Here is a 12,728-nt window from a genome sequence, read left to right on the forward strand (position 1 = left end):
TAAGGAGTCTCCAAACTTGGTGACTTTAAGACTTGTCGACTTCAACTCCCAGAATTCCTCAGCCAGATTTAAGTCGTGAACTTCAACTCCCAGAATTCCTCAGCCAGCTATCCACAAGACTTAAAGTCGCCAAGTTGGAGACTCCTGATCTAAGCGATCATCCATCAGCTGCGTTTTTCAAGACAAGTTTCCCTGAATTTTGCTTGTTGGTGTTTCTTATCTGGGTCTCTTTCCAGATTTATTGGCCCACTTCCCAGAATCCTCTCCAGCTGCCATGCAGGCCAGGGGATTCTGGGAGTTGAAGTCCACACATCATCAGCCTGGTGGCCCAAATTAGATGATAGAAAAGGGTTTAGGATGCATATATTAGGACTGGAGATCCTGTGGCTTTCTAAATGTCACCAAATGGCATCATGCTCAAGATCAGAGGCCTGTTTTATTCTGTGTGACAGACAAACCAGGTTTGGTTTATAATATTTTTTCAAAAATGGGAATGTCCCTCTTCGAATGATCTCTGTTCATTCTAATAGACGAATACATATGAAGAATGGTTGCAGGAACTGGGCCTGGCTAGTCTAGTGAAGAGAAGGACCAGGGGAGACATGAGAGCCGTCTTCCAATATTTGAGGGGCCGGCCCAGAGAGAAGGAGGGGGTCAAGTTATTTTTCAAGGCACCTGAAGGCCAGAAAAGGAATAATGGATGGAAACTGAACAAGGAGAGATGCAACCTGGAAATGAGAAACTTTCTGACAGAATAATCAACCAATGTAACAGAAGTTGTGGGAGCCTTTCAAGAAGAGATTGGACTGCCATTTGTCAGAAATGGTGTAGGATCTCCTGCTTGGGCAGGGGGTTGGACTAGATAACCTACAAGGTCCCTTCCAACTCTGTTAATCCGTTAAACCTGTTAATAGCTACTTTTAGAGTAACTTGCTTGCACAATGAGCTGCGAAGATGGAACCCACAAAGGCTTCTAAATTAGAAATAAACTTTCTCGCTCCATGGATCCTGGCTTGTCCTCATCAGAGTTAAATCTCTGCCTCTTGTAACCAGCATGACGGTGTAGTTAAAATTCAACAGGTCAGAGTGTCCTCTTTCAAAAAGGACACGCCACCCCAAAAGTGCAATTCCTCCCAAATTCCACAGATGATTATTTTTTATATTACTGCGGTCTTTGGTATGCAATTTGCACCTACACCCCAATACTTGGGAGCTTGTCCTTTCAATATGCAGATGTGTTTGTGTATGTACATGCATGCATGCACGCATATTTGAGCTCATAAACAAGTGGTAGCAGGTTCCTTCTTTGAAGAAAGTTTGCATTTATTAGGGCGTAGTCCAGTCTCCCTGTTTTCTCTGTAAGACCACACCCCAAGCTTTGGGGTGGCCATTATTTCCATAAATACAATTCTCTCCTCTATCTGATTATAGGCAGGGCTCGACTTAATAATCATTTATTTCGTGTCTGTGGAGATCCTCAATCTTCCAGGTCATGGTTGTCTCAAAACGTGCTTTTTCCAAAAGGCAACTAAATTTTCTTGGTTTTTTTTCCCTTGAAAATGTTTGTCATCCAAGAAACTTCTTCAATTCTAGGCCTATGGAGATTTCTCTGTCTTAGGTCATGGTTGTCCCAGAAGTGCTTTTTCCAAAAGGCTACTGGACTCTTCTTGTGGTTTTATTTTTTTTTCCCCTTGAAAATATTTTGCTTGTCATCCAAAGAATTGAAGAAGCTTCTTGGATGAGAAGTGAAACGTTTTCAAGAAAAAAACCAAGAATGGCCAATGGTTGCAGTGGTGGAATTCAAATTTCTTTTTACTCCTGTTTCTGTGGGCGTGGCTTGGTGGGCGCGGCAGGGGAAGGATATACTGCAAACTCTCCATTCCCTCCCCACCCCACTAACCTGCTTTCCAGCTCCGTTCTCCTGTGCAGGGCAACCAAAGGAGACCCAGCCAATCAGCTGGGACTCAGGAGGCGGAGAATAGATGGAGGCAGGGCCAGTAAGAGGTGGTATTTGCTGGTTCCCCGAACTACTCAAAATGTCTGCTACCGGTTCTCCAGAACTGGTCAAAACCTGCTAAATACCACCTCTGCCCCTTTGCCTTTTGGAAAAACACCTATGGGACTTTCCGTTAGTGACGATTTAAAGTTGCAGTAGCACTGGAAAATGTGATTTAAGGCAAATCCTCACAATCGTTGCAGCGTCCCCACCATCACATGATCAAAATTGGGTTGCTTGGCAACCAGCGTGTATTTACGACGGTGACAGAAACCTGGGTCATGTGATCACCGTTTTCCAACTTTTCCCAGCCAGATTCGCTGAACGGCCGTGTCACTTGCTTAACGACGGCTGTGACTCGCTTCACCGTCCTAGGGAAAAACCGGTCGTAAAATAAGGCACAGTTCCCTTAACGACGGCTTTGCTTAAGAATGGAAATGCTGGCCCCGGTTGTGGGTGGTAAGGCAAGGATGCCCTGTTGTTGGAAAACGGCAAGCTGGGAATGTTTTTGAAAGAAGTTACGGATACCCAGATGGTGCAACGTTTGCCTTTCATTGTGAAAATGAGTTTTAAAAATAAAAATTATGTTCTTTGGGTGCAGCTTGGTCCAGAAGATGTGAAAGACTTCCTGGAACACGTCTCTTTCTTGAGGATAAACCGAGGGTGGGAATTCAAGCTCCGTTACGACGAAGATTTTGTCAAGAAGCATCCAGATATAGTGCAGAGGCAAAAGATGCTTTGGATGGGCATTCAGGCCAAGTAAGTGACCTCCTTCCCTTCCCTGTCCATTCTGCACTTTCCTTTTTCTTCCCCTTCCCCTTTCTTATCTATTTACCCCTTCCCCTTCCATGCTCCCACTTCCCTCATTTTCCTTTTCTTTCCTTCTCTTCCTTTTCCTTCCCTTCCGTCCTTTTCTTCCTTTCCTTTCCTTTCCTTTCCCTTCCCTCCTTCTCACTTTCCTTCCCCTTTTTCTTCCTTTCCTTTCCTTTCCTTTCCTTTCCTTTCCTTTCCTTTCCTTTCCTTTCCTTTCCTTTCACTTTCTTTTCCTTTCCTTTCCTTTCCTTTCCTTTCCTTTCCTCCTTTTCTTCTCCCTATCCTTCCTTTCCTTTCCTTCTCTTCCTTTCCCTTCCCTTCCTTCTCCCTATCCTTCCTTCCTTTTCTTCCTTTCCTTTCCTCCTTTTCTTCTCCCTATCCTTCCCTTCCCCTCCCTTCCCTTTCTTCCCCTTTCTTTTCCTGGTACTTAGAGATACTGAGATACTGAGAGGTGGGGTGTGCACACCCCTAAAACATCTGTTCCACTTGGAATCCGAAGTGTTGCATATTCTGGGTGACCGCTAAACTAAGCCATTAAAGGTCTTTTTCCATAGACAAATTTTTCTTTTCTCTTATTTTCAGGTTGGAAAAAGTATACAACCTGTCCAAAGAGCACCTGGCCTCAAAGAAACCAGCAGCACAGCCAGGTAAGATGTTTGGAGAACCAGAGCCAACTAGGTGGAAGGTCACAGAAGACTAAAATGATGTTTGCAGAGGCTGGTTTGGCTTCGATTCAGTCGATCCTGCTATGGCAGCTTCTTAAGACAACCATGGTTTAATAAAAACCGTAGCTTACCACAATGTAATTTGCTTAGGTTTAATGCACAAGACCTTGGAGGAAAGCTAGGTGTGTGATGGTGGCTGAACAATTCAAGAGCTATTTTTAATAAATGAAATCCTCAAAAGCGGTCCTTCTCGTAACGATTTCCTATGTACTTTACATCTAGGTAGAACAAAGTTCTTCCCATGATCTTGGCCAAACTAACCCTGGTTCTTGTTCTAACTAAGCTAAGCCTGGTTCTTCCAAAGATGCTTTTTCAAGAGGCAACTGGACTTTTGGGGTTTTTTTTTCCTTTGAAGACGTTTTGATTCTCCTCCAAGAAGCATCTTTGGCTCTGAAAAAGCTTCTTGGAGGAGAAATGAAATGTCTTCAAAAGAAAAAAAAAACCAATTGCCTCCTGAAAAAAAGCACCTTTGGGGCAACCCTTGACCTTGGATTACTGAGAATCTCCCTAGAACACTTAACCCTGGTTCTCGTTCTCATTTCCACAGTGGCTCCAGTGGTGATTTCTGGGGAGCAGAGGGTCAACTTGGCCAAGTCCAAAGTCAACCAGAGCTACAGCCAGTTGGACCAAGACCACCGAAAGAGGAAAGCCGAGAGCAGGTTGGACGAGTCTCCTCACCCAGTGGGCCTCCTCGGGGTCTGTATCAAGGAGGAACCGGTCAGCGACGAAGAACCGATGGAGACCTCCATCCCTGAGAATCTCAATAATGGACTGGTCAATGGGATCCATTTGGAGGCTAGCCTGGACTCCATCAACGGCCACATGCCAGTTCCGGAGAGGGTCACTGAGGAACTGCGAGCTTTTGTGGCGGCCACATTTAAGAAACAATATGTCCTGACTCTGAACGAGCTTAAACGGTTATTTAACCTTCATCTGGCTGGTTTACCTCCTGGGAATCTTTTGTTCAGTGGGATTTCGGACAAAACGTTGCAAGACATGGTGTTGGACGTAGGCTGCAAGCAGATCATGGTGCCTGTAAGTGGATCTTTTCTTGTGCAATTACTTTTAGAAGTGAATCTTTCTACTACCTTTTATTAAAGTAGTAGTTTCTAAATTGTTTTCATGTATCGTTTGGGTGTCTGTGTGTCAATGAACAATCTAAAACTTGAAGGAGTTTATAAACAGAAGAGTTTTGGGGGACGCCTGGATTAAAAATTAAAACTCCCCCAGCACAGGTAAGTCCTTGATTTACAACAATTAGTGACTGTTTAGTTTAGTTACGACTGTTTAATTTTGTTACAACGGCACTGAAAAAAGTGACTTAGTTTGCTTTATTGTTATTGCACCTCGTACAACAAAATCAAACACCATCTTCAGTGCACATTATGACCATGAAAACAAACACAAACATACATCCTTCACACTCTATTTGTTGAATTGAAAACCCCTGGTATTGCATTAATGTTGCAGTATACAGTAGAATTCAACAGAGCTACTGCCCTGGGATAAAAGCTGTTTTTCAGCCTATTTGTCCTTGTTTTTATTATTCTGTACCGTCTGCCAGATAGTAATAGTTCAAAAAAAAAGAGGGGGTGCCCAGGATGAGATGGATCTTTGAGAATCTTTTGAACTTTCTTAAGGCAGCGGGAGCTACAAAGCTCTTCCAAAGAGGGGAGAGGGGAACCTATGATCTTCTGGGCAATGATGTTAACCCTCTGGAGCGCTGTCCTATCTGCCCTGGTGCAATTGGCAAACCATACACAGGTGCAGTAAGTTAAGATACTCTCCATGGTGCAGCGGTAGAAGGTCACCAGCAGTTTTTCATTCCATTGTTGTTTTCCTGAGAAGCCTCAGGTAGTATAATCTCTGCTGGGCCCTTTTGCCCAGGGCTGCAATGTGAGCACCCCAGGTCAGGTCCTCTTTTAGGGTAACACCCAGAAACTTAAAACTGGCCACTTGCTCCACTCAGTCTTTTCTCTTCTTGTGCAATTACCTTTAGAGGTGAATCTTTCTACTACCTGTACTAAAGTAGTAGTTTCTAAATTATTTTCATGTATCATTTGGGGGTGGGGTGTCAATGAACAATCTAAGACTCGAAGGAGTTGATAAACCGAAGAGTTTGGGGGATGCCTCGATTAAAAATTAAAACTCTCCCAGCATAGGTAGTCCTTCCCTTCCAACGATTCATTTAGTGACTGTTTAGTTTAGTTACGACTGTTAAACTGTTTCATTTCGTTACAAGGGCACTGAAAAAATGTTTTTTTTTTTCCAATGAGTCAAGTTGCCAAGCCTCCAAATTTAAATCTTGTGACCACGGGGATGCTTAAATGGTCATAAGTGTGAAAAACGGTCCTAAGTAAATTTCTTCGGTGCCGTTGTCATGAATGAACTATTGGAAGTCAAGGGCAGTGCCTGTACGGGATCTGAGATCCATCCAAATATGGAAACATCCAGTGGATTAAACTTCTTAAAAACATGAGTAATAAGAACCTGAGCTTGTTTCAGTGAAACTTTTCTGCTTGTGTTCCTGGAATTTACCTGAAGCCATTTTGTTTGCAAGGGTGGGTGGGTGGGAGGAGACAGTAGCTGAAGTTCATTGGTGGAGTAAAAGGGCTGTTGAGCAGACAGGGTGTGATTTATAACAGGACCTGAGGAAAATAAACAGGAATAAACTTTAAGGCAGCGTCAGAAGCTAAGGCAATTTTGGTTGTGAGTCACAGCTTGGAAGCAAGCAAGCTTCCAAACTGGGGAACGTTTTCTTCTGCTGCCTGTAACACTAGATTACAATAATGTTGTTGCTCTGTCTGCAGTTGCAAATATCCTAGGGGAAAAAAATCTTCACCAAGCAATTGAGAAACAGGATTTTCTGCTTTTTTCCACCCTCCTTCTGGCTTCTCCTTTTACTGGGTCTGATTATGCATGCTGGGCTGTCAGCAAACTAAGCCATGATCAGGGCGAAGACCTCAGATGCATGTATAATGAACTACACAACGCCCATATTTAAGTGGGCAACCATGCTTAAAAATATTGAGCTTGCTCAGGTCTTACAATTTGTCAGTTATGGTTGTCTTAAAAAAGATAGTTTTCTTGCAGAGTTGGGGTGTTGGAAACATCACAAGCTTCAAGTTTTTAAGCAAACCACGGATCTGCTAAGGAGGACGTGATCTTGTTCGGTGTGTTTATGAAAGTAATTTGGCTTATTGCTACGTGGTTTAATATAGAGTAGGTCTTGTTTGATGAAAAAAAAAAACCTGATTGGTTAAAATGGAAAAAATGGAAATTTTAATCTCTTCTTCCCCTGAATAGACCAAAAAAAAAAAAAAGATTTTTGAACTGTTCTTTTGCAGGAAACTATGGTTTGTAGCTTAAATCAAGCCAAGAAAGGCTGTTGGATAACACTTTCTGAGTTCAGCATATCATATCTCACAAGGTTATAGTGGCGAAAATGGGAGGTTAGTGTACGCTGTATCTCCTTGAGCTTAATAAAAGACAGAATATAAATATAACAATAATAACTGGGTACTACGTATTGCTTGTTTGATATTGGTAGTTTGAACTGAATTGAGAGAACATGTCCTCCATTATTCAGAAGGCATTTGGATTTCTTAATCGCCCAATAAATGGATCCTTCTACATAGGAGTGGACCACCTGTAGTTCCTGGGACCCCTTTTTTAATGACAGGTAGATGCTTCTGTGATTACTTTGCTGAGATTGTGGGTTTTCATAGCTTCAAGGGGAGAAATCCAGAGGAATAGAGGAAAATAGCCTGTAAAATGTTGCCTGCAGCTTTAAAATGTGTAGACTCCACTCCCAGAATTCCCCAGAGAGATTTAGGGAAAGGAAACCTCTCTCTCTCTCCCTTCCAAAAAAAATTTCACCCTCTGCTCGAACCTCAGTAATTTTACGGCTTGTCCTCTTGCTAAGAAGGTGGATTTTGTCTTTAGGAGATCCAAACTTAAATGGCAAACTTGGCATCCAGGTTGCTCCTGATGAACTCAACATCCAAACGCCGTTCCTTCTTCTTCTGTGTGTTTTTAGTCCTGCCAATCCAATAATTGTAAACTTGTCTTCTGTTTGTTTTTTTTAGTTTCCCCCACAGACCACAGCGTTGCCCGACGAACAAAAGGTGTTTGCACTTTGGGAAGCTGGCGATGTTTATGACCAGGTAGGCAAGAAAACTGGAAATATTCTCCTGGCAAAGTTTTGCATGTTAAAAGTTGCTCTCTAACTTGGAAGTTAGAGAATCTTCCAAGTGGAAATCAGGTGCTCTAAAGCAGTGGTTGCCAACCAGTGGACCGGGGACCACTGGTGGTCCGTGATAAAATTTTGGTGGTCTCCATTGTCACCTGCAAAGCATCCCCCAAAGCAACTAATCCAGGCTGCGTAGGAACACAAGGCTTGCGTCGCTTGCATTGCGAACAACACTAGGTAGTGAGGAGAGGAGGGAAAGGGTGGAGGGGGGAACTCGCCCCACATGCCCCATGCACCTGGCCTGGCCACCGGGCTGCTTCTTTCCGCTTCTTTCTTCTTATGCTTTTGGCTGCATGCAAGGAAAGCAGCAAAAGTCTTTCTTTCTCTCCCCCAAACTCTGCCAGAAATGAGTCTTGGGGACCCTGCAAGGCCTCCTGCTCCAAGGGGCTGAGCCGGCAAAGACTCATTTATGGCGGAGTTTGGGGGAGAGAAAGAAAAACTTCTGCTGCTTCTGCTGCTTTCCTTGCATGAAGCCAAAAGTCTCTCTCTCTCTCTCTCTCTCTCCCCCTGAGAACGGAGCTGGAGATGGTATCCTGCGATCCCAAATAAAGAACGATTGGTCAGTAGGAAAACGGGATGGGGAATTTTCCTGCAGACTTTTGGGGGGATTTTCCCAGGATCTCTGGTCGGCGGGATTTAAAATTATGAGTTTGGTGGTCCCTGAAGTCCAAAAGGTTGGCGACCCCTGCTCTAAAGCAAGGATGTCCAACCTTGGTAATTATAAGACTTGTGGACTTCACCTTCCAGAATTTCCAACACGCTAAGCAACACGATTCTTCAGTGTTTTGCGTCTGATTTTACAATCTTCTTTTGCCACGGTTGTTAAACAAATCACTGCTGTTAAGTGAAGCGCATGGTTGTTAAGCAAATCTGACTTTCCCCATTGATTTTCCTTGTTGGGAAGGTCACCAGTGGAAATCATATGAACCCAGCATGCTGCAGCCATTGTAAACACATGCCGGTTGCTAAGCAACCCAATTTTGATCACGTGACCCTGGAGATGCTGAATCAGTTGTAAATGGGGCCTACTGCCATAAATTTACTGGCCGTAAATCCCTTTTTTTCAGTACCATTGTACCTTTGAACAGTCACTAAATGAATGATTGTAAGTCGAGGTTTAAAATATGAACTTCTTAACCGTGAGGCAATTAACCAGTGGAACGGCTTGCCACCAGAAATTGTGGGAGCACCATCACTAGAGGTTTTTAAGAAGAGACTGGACAACCATTTGTCTGAAAGGGTGTAGGATCTCCTGCTTGAGTAGGAGGCTGGACTAGAAGACCTCCAAGGTCCCTTCCAGCTAGATTCTGATTCTGTTTAAAAAGGGGGAAAATAAAACACTGGCAAAAATTGGCCAGAGCTATTGGGAACTTAGAAATAGAACAGACATAATACTGGCAGCCTGGTGTTCATTTACATGGTGCAAACATGAGGTTGTTTTATTTTTTTTCTGGGATTCTGCTGATTCAGTCTTGATGTCTTGATCATCCATATTCAGCTTAAATTAACAAGTAAATTCAGCAAATGAAACCAACATTTCTTTCTATCAATTCTGATTTAATATTTCTCACGCTTGGTATTTTTCTTGCTGTTTCTGTCTTTTTTTTCCTCAAGCACCGGCAAATTTTGCTTGAAATCTTTTCCAAAAATTACCGTGTGCGTCGAAACATCATCCAGAACCAACTGGCCCGGGAGTATGGCGAAGATCTAGACAAACAGGAGGTGGATAAAGTTTTGAAGGTAAAGTTTTACTTATGTTTAAAGCAGTGTCTGCAATGGAAACGCTCTGGACTCTGTTTAACTGTTGATTGGACTGTCATTCATGGTGGACTCTAAACCAGTGGTCACTGACCAGTGGGCCGGGGGCCACTGGTGGTCCACAAGAAAAATTTGGTGGTCCGCAGATTTAAAATTATGAGTTTGGTGGTCCCTGAGGTCCAAAAGGTTGGCGACCCCTGTTCTAAACAACAACATAAATCAACCAACCAACCTTGGCAACTTTCGGACTTGTGGACTTCCAACTCCAGAATTCCCCAGCCAGCATAGAAATCAAATATAAATACAGGTAGTCCTTGACCTATGACCACAATGTGAAACATTTATTAAGTGACTTTTGCCCGATTTGATGCTCTTTCTTGCCACACTTGTTAAGTGAATCAGTGCAGTGGTTAAGTTAGTAACCTGGTCGTTAAGTGAATCTGGCTTTTCCGCTGACTTTGCTTTGTTGGAATGTCGCAAAAGGGGATCATGTGACCGCAACCGTCATAAATATGAGTCAGTTGACAAGTGTCTTGAATTTTGATTACATGCGTCAGGATTCTGACACTTAACCCCATTTAAATCATGAGTCTCTAGCCAAACTCCAAAAAAAATTTATTGGGAGTTAACGTGCCAGCACTGCCTGGGTGTCGCTGACTCTGAGACACATCACTCATTGTCACCTTTGACCCTGGTTTTCCCCCCACCCCCTGGGTGTATCGTAATTCATATTCTCCAATGGGACACATCCATAGCCCAGAGTCATCTATCATGTTCTCCAGTTAGAATTTTTCGCAGCAGAAACTTCAGTCACCTAGAAACTATCTTTGAAAAACATTTATGGAATGCAAGCTGCCACACTTCTTCCCCCTTCCTTTCTGTTGGCAACTCTAAAAAGACCACAGAAATATTTTATGAGTTGACAACATGATCCTAGGGATGCTGCAGTGGTTGTAACCGAAAAATGGTCATAAATCCTCTTCTTTTAGTACCATTGTAACTTTGGTCAGTAAACAAGCTTGTAAGTTGAGGATTATCTGTGATGACCCAGAGTATCTCAGAAATATAACAAAAACCAAAACGTAACTAAAAGTCCTTTAATGCCTTCAACTTGGCTTCACTGTTTAATTGTTCACAGTGGAGGAGTAAACTATTTTCAAAATAACATTTCAAAGGAAAGAAACACAGTTCAAATTCAAAGAGCCAATAACGAAGCAAAAACCAAAAACAAACCACACTGAATAAAGTTCCACAACGGACCAGGATAGATAATTGCCAACTTTAGGGAGATAATCAGGGACAGTCCGTTGGAAGAACGCCAACCAAAATAAATCTTCTTTAGGAATAAAACACTTTAGTCTACGCAGATCCAAACTCTTATGCAGATCTCACACCTGCAGCCCATGAAGAGGATCATGGCCCTCTCCTCCCAAGTAGACCACATTTTACCCTGATCCTCTCCTCCCTGCGTGCCCTAGGATGGATAAGGGATGGGCCTGGGTCCTTCTCTGACTGCTCAGAGTCAGTCTCCACCAGGGGCATGACACTATCTGTGTTTTCTAAATAAATCTATTTATTTCTGTTTCTAAATTTGTATGGCCACCCACAGTCGCTGACCCTGGGCAAAAATAAACGCCCTTCTGTTTTAGAGGCGAAACTTAAAATCACTCTGAGAACCTGTACGTACCTGCACATCTACTTATAATTCTGAACTGAACTAAGGGTGTGTATTTAGCGTTACGATAGCCCAAGGAAGATTCTCATGGGACGCGGCCTTTTATGTCCACCCTTTCCCCTGAGTCTCTTGTGTAACAGAACTGCTGGTTGACCTGAAGCGCTGGGAGGAATTTTTAATTAATTTTTTTTTTCTATATTTGGTGAAGCAACGCAGAAGCTGCCCTGGGTTGCACTCCTGCAAAGGTATCAGTGTTCCCAGGTCTCTAGGTTGACCAAACTCATGGGGTTGATCCCTGATCCCTTTCATTAGTTGCAGCTGGGAGAAGAGGATATAAGTGGGGTGTTTGCACTCAGCTCCTTGCTGGAAGCAAAGCATGCATTATCTTTGTTGAGGCTTATCTGGGTTTTGACATCCTCCCAGCTGTGGTTGCTGCATTATCTTGTGGAAGTCTGCAATTTATCATCCTGGCCTGCTGTGTTAATGACTTCAGTGTGATTTGTGTTGGTTTTTTAAAAAATTTCTAATTATCTTTACTTTGGGTTCGGACTGAATTTACTCCCTTCATAGAACTGTTTTTGGAAGAGTTTAATATCCAGCTGAGGATAATTGGACATTGGGAGGCATTAAAGGGAATTTATTCTACTTTTGTGACTTTGTTATTTTTGTGTCACGCCCCCAGGTCATCACAGCGAACTTCAGTCTATGCCACTCATGGTATTTAAATGGGTACCTGGTTGTATGTGGCTTTTGAGTTGTTGAATCGGGATTGTCCTTCAGATCTGAATGCTGTCTAGAATAGATACCAAAAGTCAAGAGTGATTTAGGGCTGTTGAAGAGACAGCAGAGCCCAGATGTTTGCAAAAAAAAAAGCAGCTGGCACATGTCTCTGTTTGCTTTCATCTTTAGGCACGGTGTTAATTATTTAATAGCAGCAATTAGCAACTTCGTGTTTTTGGAGGGACCTGTCATCACGCTTCCAGGCAGATAGGGAGCTAAAAGCACTGTGCGTTTTCAGACTATTATTTTTTTTCCCCCAGAGGTGGGAAATGAGATCTCATCAAATCCCCTTGGAAATGTTTGAAGGAGGCTTGTTTATTGTCTCTGAGGATCCCTGAATATCAGTCATTGCCTTGACAGCACCACAATATTTTCGTTATAAGAAGACGATGATAAATAACTGCTAAATAAGTCCACAGATTTATTGATCTTCTCTACTTGAAGCTGGAGGTTGTCCTGAATTTTGTAATTACCCCAGATCAGTGTTTCCTCAACCGTGGCCATTTTAAAGACACACTGACTTCAACTCCCAGAATTCCCCAGCCAACCTTCTATTAGCACCAGATCAGTTCTAACCCTGGCTGTCTTTTGGAAGCATCCTTAAACCAGGACCTACCTACCTTCCTTCCTTCCTTCAAGGTTGTGGGTTGTATAATTTGCAATGGAAACCGTGCGTGAAAATCTGTGTTTTTTTGTTTTTGAAAAGCCATGAATGCTAGCTGGGTTCAA

The 12,728-nt window shown here is 42.9% G+C and overlaps 1 protein-coding gene across 1 annotated transcript in view; it reads left to right on the forward strand.

Annotated features, from left to right (window-relative positions):
* The window catches only part of POLR3E (RNA polymerase III subunit E), a 30,855-nt gene that overhangs the window by 17,660 nt on the left and 467 nt on the right, over positions 1-12,728 (forward strand). Inside the window, exons 16-20 of the mRNA XM_087942167.1 lie at positions 2,598-2,755; positions 3,392-3,456; positions 4,082-4,569; positions 7,623-7,700; positions 9,401-9,526. Coding sequence (XP_087798293.1) covers positions 2,598-2,755; positions 3,392-3,456; positions 4,082-4,569; positions 7,623-7,700; positions 9,401-9,526 — 915 coding nt within the window. The remainder of the gene's footprint in view (positions 1-2,597; positions 2,756-3,391; positions 3,457-4,081; positions 4,570-7,622; positions 7,701-9,400; positions 9,527-12,728) is intronic.

The sequence above is a fragment of the Notechis scutatus genome, chromosome 12 (genome assembly GCF_049901735.1).
Source record: "Notechis scutatus isolate UNSWTSFEM ecotype Mainland chromosome 12, rNotScu1.2, whole genome shotgun sequence".
NCBI classification, from domain to species: Eukaryota; Metazoa; Chordata; class Lepidosauria; order Squamata; family Elapidae; genus Notechis; species Notechis scutatus.